This window comes from Mobula birostris, chromosome 7 (genome assembly GCF_030028105.1).
Source record: "Mobula birostris isolate sMobBir1 chromosome 7, sMobBir1.hap1, whole genome shotgun sequence".
Lineage (NCBI taxonomy): Eukaryota > Metazoa > Chordata > Chondrichthyes > Myliobatiformes > Myliobatidae > Mobula > Mobula birostris.
The window spans coordinates 71,261,008-71,274,059 of NC_092376.1; the positions used below are offsets into that span (position 1 = coordinate 71,261,008).

General features: G+C 40.9%; 1 protein-coding gene across 1 annotated transcript in view; it reads right to left on the reverse strand.

The window, feature by feature from the left end:
• Window positions 1-1,667: 1,667 nt before the first annotated feature.
• Window positions 1,668-13,052, reverse strand: part of slc36a4 (solute carrier family 36 member 4) — a 270,519-nt gene continuing 259,134 nt past the window's right edge. The window contains exon 11 of the mRNA XM_072263375.1: window positions 1,668-7,523. Coding sequence (XP_072119476.1) covers window positions 7,204-7,523 — 320 coding nt within the window. The 3' untranslated portion in view covers window positions 1,668-7,203. The remainder of the gene's footprint in view (window positions 7,524-13,052) is intronic.

The following is a 13,052-nucleotide window of genomic DNA, read 5'->3' on the forward strand; positions in this document are numbered from 1 at the left end:
CGGACTGAAGCTCTAGATGTATTTGATTGGTTACATTGCCCATATGCCCTACACCAAGTTCCAAAACAGACTATCTAATCCAGGCACTGACATTACCAGGCAGACAGAGAAAAAGATTCAACGATTTGTCTCATGACAATTGTCCTTCAAGAGCTCCTTGATAAACATCTTCACAAAATAATTATTTATCATAAGTACCTGATGCCAAATGATAACAGTTTAACTGGTCATACATTGTCATGTAACAATCTCATTTCGGTTGGTTTTAGAAACCATAGAAAAACTACAGCACAGAAACAGGCCTTTTGGCCCTTCTTGGCTGTGCCGAACCATTTTCTGCCTAGTCCCACTGACCTGCACACGGACCGTATCCCTCCATACTCCTCCCATCCATGTATCTGTCCAATTTATTCTTAAATGTTAAAAAAGAACCCGCATTTACCACCTCATCTGGCAGCTCATTCCACACTCTCACCACTCTCTGTGTGAAGAAGCCCCCCCTAATGTTCCCTTTAAACTTTTCCCCCCTCACCCTTAACCCATGTCCTCTGGTTTTTTTCTCCCCTTGCCTCAGTGGAAAAAGCCTGCTTGCATTCATTCTATCTATACCCATCATAATTTTATATACCTCTATCAAATCTCCCCTCATTCTTCTACACTCCAGGGAATAAAGTCCTAACCTATTCAACCTTTCTCTGTAACTGAGTTTCTCAAGTCCCACAACATCCTTGTAAACCTTCTCTGCACTCTTTCAACCTTATTAGTATCCTTCCTGTAATGTGATGACCAAAACTGAACACAATACTCCAGATTCGGCCTCACCAATGCCTTATACAACCTTACCATAACATTCCAGCTCTTATACTCAATACTTTGATTAATAAAGGCCAATGTACCGAAAACTCTCTTTATGACCCTATCTACCTATGATGCCACTTTTAGGGAATTTTGTATCTGTATTCCCAGATCCCTAACTAACCTCCCACGCAGGACCTTGTCAAAGGCCTTATTGAAGTCCATGTAGACAACATCTACTGCCTTCCCTTTAGCAGAACATAGAACAGTACAGCACAGGAACAGACCCTTCAGCCCACAATGTTGTGCCAAACCAGCTAAAAAGTAAATCAAAAATCCCCTAAAACTAATCCACCCTACCTACACAATGTCCATATCCATCTTTTTTCCTCATATTCATGTGCCTATCCAAATGTCTTTTAAAAGTCTCTAATGTATTTGCCTCCACCACCAAACCAGGCAGCGTATTCCAGGCATCCACCACTCTCTGAGAAAAAAATTTACCCCTCACATCCCCTTTGAACCTATGTCCTCTCATCTTCAATGCATGCCCTCTGGTGTTAGACATTTCTACCCTGGGAAAAAGATACTCTGTTGACTCTATCTATGCCTCTCATAATCTTATAAACCACTATCAGGCTTCCCCTCAACCCCAGCTGCTCCAAAGAAAACAATCCAAGTTTGTTTAGCCTCTCATTACTTGGTTTTAGACTTTCAATCAAATTATACCGTAAACAAAATTAATTTTTACAACCACAATCTAACATATGCTTATTGGACTCCCATCTGCAAGTACTGTGAAAAAGCAAATAACATTTCCAATGGACATTTTTAACTTTGAAACCATTTATTACAATTATCTTGTTACACCAGTAAAAGTTGACAATTCTAATTAAGACATTTTACAAGAGTAAACATTGTTTAAAATGTTCCAAAAATATTTCATTTTAATATTCCAACATATTAAATAATTTATAAAAGAGTTCATGAAATACAGTGCATTCTGATTAATTGGGCCATTGGTTAATCAAAGCAGTCACTAATTTGGGACAACTCTTAAGGAACAAAAATTAATTGGGAAACGAGCCAGGATTCCCTTCATTTATTTGGGACAATATGCCTCTTAATTGGGGAAGAAGATTATTGCCAAACAGTTTCTAACTAACGTCAGATGCATACAACAGATGCTGTAGATACAACACTGTGCTTTGAGCAAACTTTTTAAATACCATTAGCTGTATGTGTTTGTTTTCAAAAAGCAACATTTTTTGTCACTGATAGTTGGTGAGAAATAAGCTGTAAGGCAATTCAGAACTGTTAGCCTCACTGTGGTTTCAACATACAGGCTGGGAGATGTCAAACAGCCGGGAGTGAAAATGAAATGATTTCACTACTTGAACAAGTTAGAAACTATGAAGAATTTGAAGGTATTGACAATCGCTTTGAATGTTACAATGAAAATGAAGATGTGGAGGTTGTTGCAATCGTTGACAGCATTGTATGAAGGCAGTCTATTATCTGCATTAGGTGTCTACACTGATTTTGTTCATTTACAATCAATCAAAAAAACATGGCAGCATAATTCCTCTGTTGATAACTATAGGGAATACACAGTTTTATAGTACTGTAGTAGTATTGGTAGTGTACTAATTTGTTCTGTATTTCATTTAAGTTCATAATTTTTCACTCATTTTGTCTTTTGCATACCCTTTTAAGTATTGCGATAAAACTTTGGCTAATTGGACCAGCTGCTTAATTGGGTCAAAATGTACCAGTCCTAAAGTGTCCCAATAAACCAGAATCCACTGTATTAGATACAGTGTACTTTACCTGCAATAGTACACTATTACTACATTACAGGGTCTAGGGAGACCAAGAGTTTATTTAATTAATCAGGTCAACAGTATGCAGCATGATTGTGACAATCTTTCCTTGAACCCCAACATCTCATCAAGTAAATATTTTAATAGAGTAATGCAGGGAAACCGTCGAGTTTGTGCTTGCTTATAATGAAAAAAAAAAGCCCTTCAAGAAAAAAACAATCATAGCCCATGATTTTGAAGTATACCTGAAAGCATTTTTACTCTGGTCAGCATTTTCCTGATATGACAAGATAATGTGTTAACATTGAAGGAGATGATGTGAAATCACGCTGGCAGTTTTAGAATCAAAATGATTCTTGTTAGGAAAAAAGAGAAGAATGCAAATACTATTCAGGAGGAATCAAAATACAATAACATAGTTTAATAATTTCATGTTATTTTGTACTTGTTATTAGTGAAAGTTGTTCCAGCATTAGGGTTTAGGAATTCTAAAAAAAATAAACATATTGTTGTTGAGCTTTAACTCTGCACTAAGCCACAGCAATGTGGCACAGCTACAGGTCCTATGGCCCAACGAGTCCATGCAAACCATGATGCCCACCCAGCTTGTCCCACCTTCCTGAGTTTGGATCATTTCCCTCTAAGACTCGCTCCTCCATGTTCCTATGCGAGTGCTTCTTAAATAATACTATTGTAACTGCCTCAGCACTTCTTCTGGCAGCTTGTTCCATATACTCACCAGCTCTGAGAGAAAAATTTGTCTATCAGGTCCCATTTAAAATGTTCCTCCCTTGTCATGAATCTGTGCCCCTAGTTTTGGACTCCTCTATCCTGGGGAAAAGACTGTTACCATGCACTTATCTAAGCTTCTCATAATTTTCAACATCTCTATAAGGTTGCCCCTCATCTCCTAAGTTCCAAAGAATAAAGCTCTAGCTGACCAACTTCTTCCTCTTACTCAGGCCCCTTTTCCTGGCAAGACCCTCAGAAATCTTTTTTTTGCACTCCTTCCATTTTAGTCAAACTCTTCCTATAACAGGGTGACTAGAACTGTACACAGAACTCCAAGTGCGGCCTTCCCAACAACTTATACAATCTCAAGCCCTACACTCACTGCTCTGACTGATGAAGGCCAGTGCGCTAAATGCCTTTTCACCTCCCCATCTACCCGTGACATTACTTTCAATGAATGATGCACTTTTTCTTGAGTCTGTCTGTTCCATCACACTCTCTAGTGTCCTATCATTCACAGTATAAGTACTATGTTGGCTTGCCTTTCCAAGTTGTATCACTTCAAGCTTCCCTGCATTTAAATCCATTTTCTAAACTCAGCACACTTCCCTAATTGTTCAAGATCCCCTTGTAATCTAGGATAATCTTCTTCACCATCAATGATACCTCTTAATTTTGTGTCATTGGCAAACTTACTGATTAAGGCATTTGTATCCAAATCATATATATATATATACTACAGATTCCAATACCAACCCCTGCAGTAGACCACTAGATACTGGTCTCTATTCTGAGAAACAGCTTTCAGCCAGCACTCTCTGTTTCCTACTTTCAAACCAATTTTGAATCCACCTAACTAGCTCTGCCTGGATTCCATGGGACCTACCCTTCCTACCCTTTCCAACTGGCCTACTATACAGGATCTTGACTAAGATCTTGCTAAATCCAAACAGACAACATTCACTGCCCTACCCTCACCCAGCCTTTTGGTTACCTCTTCAAATAAAACTCTACAAGGTTTGTCAAATATGATTTTCCACACACAAAGCCACGCTAACACCTCCCAATCAGACTCTGCTGACAGGTCCTATTCCTCAGAATTCCCTCCAGTAACCTCTGCACTAATAATGTCAGGCAGACTGGCCTGTCGTTCCCTGGCTTGTCCAGGAACATTTTAATTTTACATGTGAAATATAAATTTGCAAAAAAAATTACATTGAATTCCACATATCACTTATTATGTCAAATCAAAGAAAATTAGTTATTCCATAATCCAATTATACCTGATATCATTGAGTGTAATTGTAAATGAGTTTCAGTCGCAGGTGCTAAAAGACAGTAAAAGGACTGAACAATATTTTCACACTGTTTTAACAATATTGGATTGAATTTCTCACAAATTTTCTCCATACAGTGCTTTCTTTCCAGTTGTGCTTTCCTATTAGGCATTGTGGCTGGCAGTGAGAGGTCAGCTTCCACTGTAAATCTGGTAGGTCTACTAGAAGATCAGCAAACAGGCTGAACTCAGATAAATTCTGAGAGGCATTGCGTAGGGCAGAATTTCTGTCTGTCTCACTCATGATTCCCAACATCAATAGGGATTACCTGTCTTGGAAGTTTCTGCCTGTTGGTGCAAGTACCTGGACCAGGAACACCTGGACCTGGACCAGAGAATAAAATGGGATTAGTGTTAATTAATAGAGTCGGTTATTTGATGGTCAGAATAAATTTAGTGGGTCAAAAGACTTGTTTCCATGCTATATGACCCTGTGATTCTTTGTAATGCTATAATGCCTCATTTAGATCAGGAAGTACTCCTGATGACATTGTTACTTTATTCTTTGCAGGAATTATCTCAAATTCCTTACCTCTCCTTGTTTCGTGGACCTCATTGAGGAGTCTACACTCCATTTCTAGTGTACAGATTGTGGTATTGGTTTAAGATAAGCCAAGAACAATCTTGCTGGGGTGTGATGACAATATGCAAGGTACATGTGATTATTTAAAGGGTGTCATAACTTATGTCACAGCATGGGCAGTGAAGGAAATTCACTGGTTACCCTGCTCATCAGTTTGGGTGGAAACAGGATGTTCTGTTCCTGCAGCTTGGTGTTAGATCCCCCGAGACTACTCTTTCTGGCTCTTCTTCCACCAAGGTCTCTACACCTTGGCTCGTGGCTCTTTCTCTGCCTGCAGTTCCACTCACACACCATCGCTGCAAGTTGGCAAATGGCTTTTCTACAATTATAACTGAAGCCCTGAGCAAATGTTGTACTGTAACAGCTAGGAGGAAACTTAAAATCACCAACCAAAGATCTGCCTGAAGATGGCAGAGAAGCCCTGGCATAGTCTCCTCACTGATAACTGTGGGTGCTTTTCAGAATGAACAAGTGCAACAGTTCTAAAGGTCAAGTCAACAGCAATTATCATCAATTAACACTGTAAAGAAGTTAAACATAATTGCCTCCTTAAACCACATTACCTTACTTCCGAACTTGCTGAACTTGAGAGAAGTTTCCACACACACAAATTAAGAATTACCAGCCCTCAGATAAGATTTAAATACTTACATCTGCTGTATAACACCATTTCTGCAGCATCAATGAGCCATAAATACACAAATACAATTAAGTTTCATTCTATAGTGTAATGTAATCAAATATAAACTAATAAATTTTATACTCATTTTCAGAAAACTGTATTTTCCTTACTCATTGCCATTTTTGTTGAATTTAATTTTCTAGTGCATAGTTCACGTACTTTATTAAATTTTATCTTGCATCAATAACAGCAGCTTACCACAAGTAGGATTTTAAATTAATGAAAGGGACAGAAAACTGCGGTTTCCTATCGAAGATTAGAGTTTGAAGGATTTGTTGATGACTTTGCATAATATTCACATTTTCTTATCCTTATTTGTATCTTTAAAATATATCCAAGGCTAAGGTGGGACAAGGTCATTATCAATGGCATAAATATTACCAAAATGAAATAGAGTTCCTCAATCAAGTCCATTCCTCAGATCCAGGATCAACTATTGCCTGTTCTCCCTCTGAATCTAAATCTCCTACCCTTTGTTCCATTCTTTCAATCCAGATTTAGAATCGCTTATTTCATCTCATGGTTGTCAAAGTGCTTCACAGAATTTTATTTTGGGGAAGATGGCAGAAAATGGTATCAGTGCAACACATTTTCAATCATGCAAAACCTTAAATGTGTCATTGTGTTTATTGCTGTGTTGGTAAACTGCCAATGTCCTTGGGTTCCGACGTAACCAACATTAATGGCTATTGTAGAAAAATTTAGGCCTCTATGCACAATTTGCTGAGTGGAATCCTTGTGTTTATGCCTTATGCATATATTAAATTTCTACAAATAGCACAAGTCACAAACATAAATATGAAGTAAACTTCTGATGCAAATGCCAGTTCCAAGAAACTTTTTGGTTTTGATTCACATTATCAAATACCCATCTTACAGGTTCCTTATCTCAGCATAGTTCATCCAAAAGAACCCAAAGCAGAACCTAAGCATCTCCCAATAAGAGGAGAGGATGACTGGACTGTAATACCTATATATCCAATAGCCAGTGTTCAGGAAAAAAACACATGTTAAGAGAAAAAAATGTAGCCATTGGACTGAACATATTTAAACAATCATAAATAACTTACAAAGCAGCCACAACCAGATTCTCATTGACTAGCGAGTCACACATGTTAGTGTGAAAAATCACTGTAGTAGTAGTGAAGAGCATGAATACTCAAAGCAATATTTCTATTTTCATTCTATTATTTAAAAACTGTCAGTAATTTGTATCACTTCTTTGATGAGGTACTCTGCTTGTACTTTTTCTTCATGAGGTTGAAATATTGCCCCAAGAACCCAGTCCTGTTGAATTGATATTGATAAGAGGATTAGTAGTGAGTTCCATCACTGAGGCTGTGTCCGGATAGATGATTTCTACAATAGTCACGTATGTTCCAGTCACAAAGCCAATGATTCCGATCAGTGCTATGCAGATGTCCTTCAGAAGCAACCAAATGGAGATGCCTTCTCCAGAAAAGGTAATGATCTCCAGAAAGGGAGGGAAGATGAGGGCCAGAGCACTGCTGCTGACAGCTCCAACGAATGAAATCACTAAATCGAGTCGTGGAATTAAAATAGCTGTGGCACCTGGGTAAAAATAGAAAAAAATGTATTGAGTTTAATTAAAGAAACTACTCAATGCATAAAAACTACTTACTCTTAGTGTCTCAAAAATGAATACATTAAATGTGAAAAAGAATAAAAATAAAGCATGTTGGAGAATTAAAACATTTTCAAAATTATATTTTCAAAGTTGGAATACTGCTTTTATTCGCAGAGCAACTTGAGACCTAACTTGTAGGACTCCTACTACTTAGTGAGAAGGTTATGGAGGTGAACCGGTGGTTGTTGTTGGTTAATTTGAGGTGTAAATAATATCACAGCTGCACTCAGAGGGGACATAAAGGAAGGCTTGTCCACTGGGTCTGTATGGATAGAAACTCATAAACAGTAAAACTGCAAACTACTCTGATGGGATTGCGCTACAGAGACCCCAGTAGTCACTGGGACATTGAGGAAGAGATATGCAGACAGATTAAGGAAAGTAGTAGAAACGGTAGAGTTGTTGCCATGGGGGACTTCAGCTTCCCTCATATAAACTGAGACCTTCTGCATGCCAGAGGTTTAAAGGGGCAGAATCTGGCAGGTGCATTCAGAAGGGTTTCTTAAATCGATATGTCAATAGTCCAACAAGAGGAGGGGCTTACTGGGCCTGGAGTTGGGTAATGAGCCTGGTCCGGTGGCTGACCTATCAGTGGGTGAAAAGTTAGGGGATGGTGACCACAACTCCTTAGGTTTTAAGACAGCCATAGATAACGGTAAGTATGAACCTTGCTGGAGAGCATTAACCTGGAGCAGGGCAAATTACGAGAGCATTAGGGAGGAACTAGTGAAAGTTAATTGGGAACAGCTGATTTTTGGGTAAGTCCACATCTGACAATGTGGAGGATGTTTGCAGAGTACAAGACAGGTATGTTGCAGTCAGAAGGAATGACAAGGACGGCAAGGTAACAGAACCTTGGAGGTTAAGAGAAATGATGATTTTAGTCAAGAAGGAAAAAGAAAAATATATAAAGGCTTAGGAACATCGAATCAAACAGAGCCCTTGATAATTATAAAGAAGCCAGAAAAGAACTCAAAAAGGGAACTCAAAAAGAACTCAAAAAAGGTCCGTAGTGAATTGGCCATTTGGATTCCAAGAGGAGACATGAAAAATCTTTGGCAAGTAGGATTAAAGAGAATCCAAAGGCATTCTATACATACATCAAGAGCAAGAGGATAACTAGGAAGAGGGTGGGACCACTCAAGGATAAAGGGGGAACATTTACTTAGATGTGAAGGATGTGGATGAGGTCCTTAATGAGTACTTTACATCAGTAGTTACAAAGAAGAATAGGGAGTTAAGTGCTGAATGTATTGATATGCAAGGGGATTTTGTAGTGAAGGAAGAGGTAGTGTTTGGTCTCTTAAGGAGCTTTTCGGAGTACCCCAGGGCCTGATGGGATATACACTAGGTTATTGAGAGAGGCAAGAGAAGAGATTGCTGGGGTCTCAACGAATGTCTTCATATCCTCTCTGGCCACAATAGTGGTCCTGAAGGTCTGGCGAGTGGCTAATATTGTTTTGTTATTTAAGAAGTGAACCAGGAGTAATCCTGGAATCTATAGACCGGCGAGTCTCATGTCAGTGGTAGGGAAGTTACTGGAGAGAATTTTTAGGATTAGGATTTATTAGCATTTGGAAAATTATGACTTAATTAGGGAGAAGCAGCATGGCTTTGTGTGGGGCAAGTTGTGTCTTACTAACTTGATTGAGTTCTTTGACGAGGTGACAAGGGTGATTGATGAAGTTGGAGCTATGGACGTTGTCTACATGGATTTTAGTAAGGAGTCTGACAAGCTCCCTCATAGAAGGCTCACCGAAAAGATTAAGATACATGGGGTGCGTGGTGAATTGGCCATTTTGATTCAGAACTGGATTGCCCATAGGAGACAGGGCGTAGTGGTTGAAGGGACTTTTTCTAGCTGGAGGTCTGTGTCAGTGGTGTTCTGCGTGGATCTTTATGGGGACTTCTGCTGTTTATGATGTACATAAATGACCTGGATGAAAATATACAGTAGATGGGTGGTTTAGTAAGTTTGCAGATGATATGAAGATTGGTGATGTTGCGGATGGGGCAGAAGACTGGTAAAGAATACAACAGAAGAACAGGAGATCAGTTGAACATATGGCTGAGATAGGCAGATGGATTTTAACCAGCCAAATGTGAAGAGAGCCTTTGAAAAGAGGCAGTAGACACGTTAAGAGCAAGATCCTTAATGGCGCTAATGAGAAGAAGGACCTGTGTAGCCCGCTGTATTAGTCGGGGCAATGAGTTTATAGTCAGGAAGCTCTAGTTAGGCCACATCTGGAGCATTGCATTCAGTTGTGGTTGCCCCATTATAGGAAGGCTGCTGAGGCTTTGGAGAGGGTGCAGAAGAAGTTTGCCTGAATCAGAGGACATGTGCTATAATGAGAGGTTGGACGAACTTGGGATATTTTCTTTGGTGTTGCAGAAGCTGAACAGAGATCTGATAACGGTTTATAAAATTATGAGCGGCATTGATAGAGTAGACAAACAGTACCTTTTCCCCAGAGTTGAAATGACTAATATCAGAGGGCATGCATTTAAGGTGAGAGGGAATAATTTCAAAGGAGATGTGAGGGGCAAGATTTTTTTTACATGGAGTGTGCTGGACGCCTGGAATGAGCTACATGGGGTGAGGCAAGAGGCAGAAATGTTAGAGACTTTTAAGAGATGTTTAGATAGGCACATGAATGTGAGGAAAATGGAAGGATATGGGCACATTGTAGGCAGAGGGATTAGTTACTGTAGGTTAGCCTTCTAATTACTAATTTAACTGGTTCAGCACAACTTTTTTTGGCCAAAGGGCCTGTTCCAGTGCTGTATTGTTCTATGTTCTATTTCTAAACTGGAGGTAATTTCCACATTCATTAGACTGCACATTCAGGAAGAGGCTGAAAGATGCTATTTGTGCATACCAAGTCCTGATGTGTTTCTCTGCGCAAACCATGAATAGCCATACCAATATTTTATTTGATTGGTTTCTTAACATGAACAGTGGATGCAGCTGTCAGCGTCAAACAAGAAAATCGAAGGAGTTTATCAATTTCAAGATTAGTTTGGCTGTAGAAAACAGTAAATAAGTGTATGAAGTTACCTTTGCACTCAGATGAATAGAATTGTCTGGATATACAAAATATTGGAATAGCGACTGAACACATTGATGGTGTTGATTAAATATTATAAGGAATGGGAAGCTAGTCAAAACTGGAGCAATATTTGCCACACACATCAAAGTTGTCCAGGCAGCATCTCTAGGAAGAGGTACAGTCCACATTTCAGGCTGAGACCCTTCGTCAGGACTAACTGAAGGAAGAGCTAGTAAGAGATTAGAAAGTGGGAGGGAGAGGGGGAGATACAAAATGATAGAAGACAGGAGGGGGAGGGATGGAGCCAAGAGCTGGACAGGTGATTGGCAAAAAGGATATGAGAGGATCATGGGACAGGAGGCCTAGGGAGAAAGAAAAGGGAAGGGGGGAGAAAAAACCCAGAGGATGGGCAAGGGGTATAGTGAGAGGGACAGAGGGAGAAAAAGGAGAGAGAGAGAAAGAATGGGTGTATATAAATAAATAAATAAATAACGGATGGGGTACGAGGGGGAGGTGGGGCACTAGTGGAAGTTTGAGAAGTCAATGTTCATGCCATCAGGTTGGAGGCTACCCAGACAGAATATAAGGTGTTGCTCCTCCAACCTGAGTGTGGCTTCATCTTGACAGTAGAGGAGGCCGTGGATAGACATATCAGAATGGGAATAGGATGTGGAATTAAAATGTGTGGCCACTGGGAGATCCTGCTTTCTCTGGCGGACAGAGCATAGATGTTCAGCAAAACGGTCTCCCAGTCTGTGTCAGGTCTCCCCAATATATAGAAGTCCGCATCGGGAGTCCCAGACACAGTATACACCCCAGCCGACTCACAGGTGAAGTGTCGCCTCACCTGGAAGGACTGTCTGGGGCCCTGAATGGTAGTGAGGGAGGAAGTGTAAGGGCATGTGCAGCACTTGTTCCGCTTACAAGGATAAGTGCCAGGAGGGAGATCGGTGGGGAGGGATGGGGGGGGACGAATGGACAAGGGAGTCGCGTAGGGAGCGATCCCTGCGGAAAGCAGAGGGAGGGGGAGTGAAAGATGTGCTTAGTGGTGGGATCCCATTGGAGGGGTGGCGGAAGTTATGGAGAATTATATGTTGGACCCGGAGGCTGGTGGGATGGTAGGTGAGGACAAGGAGAACCCTATTCCTAGTGGGGTGGTGGGAGAATGGAGTGAGAGCAGATGTGCGTGAAATGGGGGAGATGCGTTTGAGAGCAGAGTTGATGGTGGAGGAAGGGAAGTCCCTTTCTTTAAAAAAGGAGGATGTCTCCTTCACTCTGCAATGAAAAGCCTCATCCTGAGAGCAGATGCGGCGGAGACGGAGGAATTGCGAGAAGGGGATGGCATTTTTGCAAGAGTCAGGGTGAGAAGAGGAATAGTCCAGATAGCTGTGAGAGTCAGTGGGCTTACAGTAGACATCAGTAGATAAGCTATCTCCAGAGATAGAGACAGAAAGATCTAGAAAGGGGAGGGAGGTGTTGGAAATGGACCAGGTAAACTTGAGGGCAGGGTGAAAGTTGGAGGCAAAGTTAATGAAGTCAACGAGCTCAGCATGCGTGCAGGAAGCAGCGCCAATGCAGTCGTCGATGTAGCGAAGGAAAAGTGGGGGACAGATACCAGAATAGGCACGGAACATAGATTGTTCCACAAAGCCAACAAAAAGGCAGGCATAGCTGGGACCCATGTGGGTGCTCATGGCTACACCTTTAGTTTGGAGGAAGTGGGGGGAGCCAAAGGAGAAATTATTAAGAGTAAGGACTAATTCCGCTAGACGGAGCAGAGTGGTGGTAGAGGGGAACTGGTTAGGTCTGGAATCTAAAAGGAAGCGGAGAGCTTTGAGACCTTCCTGATGAGGGATGGAAGTATATAGGGACTGGACATCCATGGTGAAAATAAAGCAGTGGGGGCCAGGGAACTTAAAATCATCGAAAAGTTTCAGAGCGTGAGAAGTGTCACAAACATAGGTAGGAAGGGATTGAACAAGGGGGGATAAAACAGTGTCGAGGTATGCAGAAATGAGTTCGGTGGGGCAGGAACAAGCTGAGACAATGGGTCTACCTGGATAGGCAGGTTTGTGGATCTTGGGTAGGAGGTAGAAACGGGAAGTGCAGGGTGTGGGAACTATAAGGTTGGTAGCAGCGGATGGGAGATCCCCTGAGCGGATAAAGTCGGAGATGGTGTGGGAATATTTGCTACCTGGTTTTATTGGAGACAGCACAGAGTGGAATTTCCTTACATTTATTGCCAGCTTGAGACCCTGGTATCACTTCCAGTAAATATATTTTCATTCAGCTTACTCCCAAACAATGTGAATCTCTGGTTCTACGGTCTCACATAACACGGACGAGTACTGAATCAGACACTCCAACCGTCAGTCTTAATAGAAATAATTTGCATTTCTAACA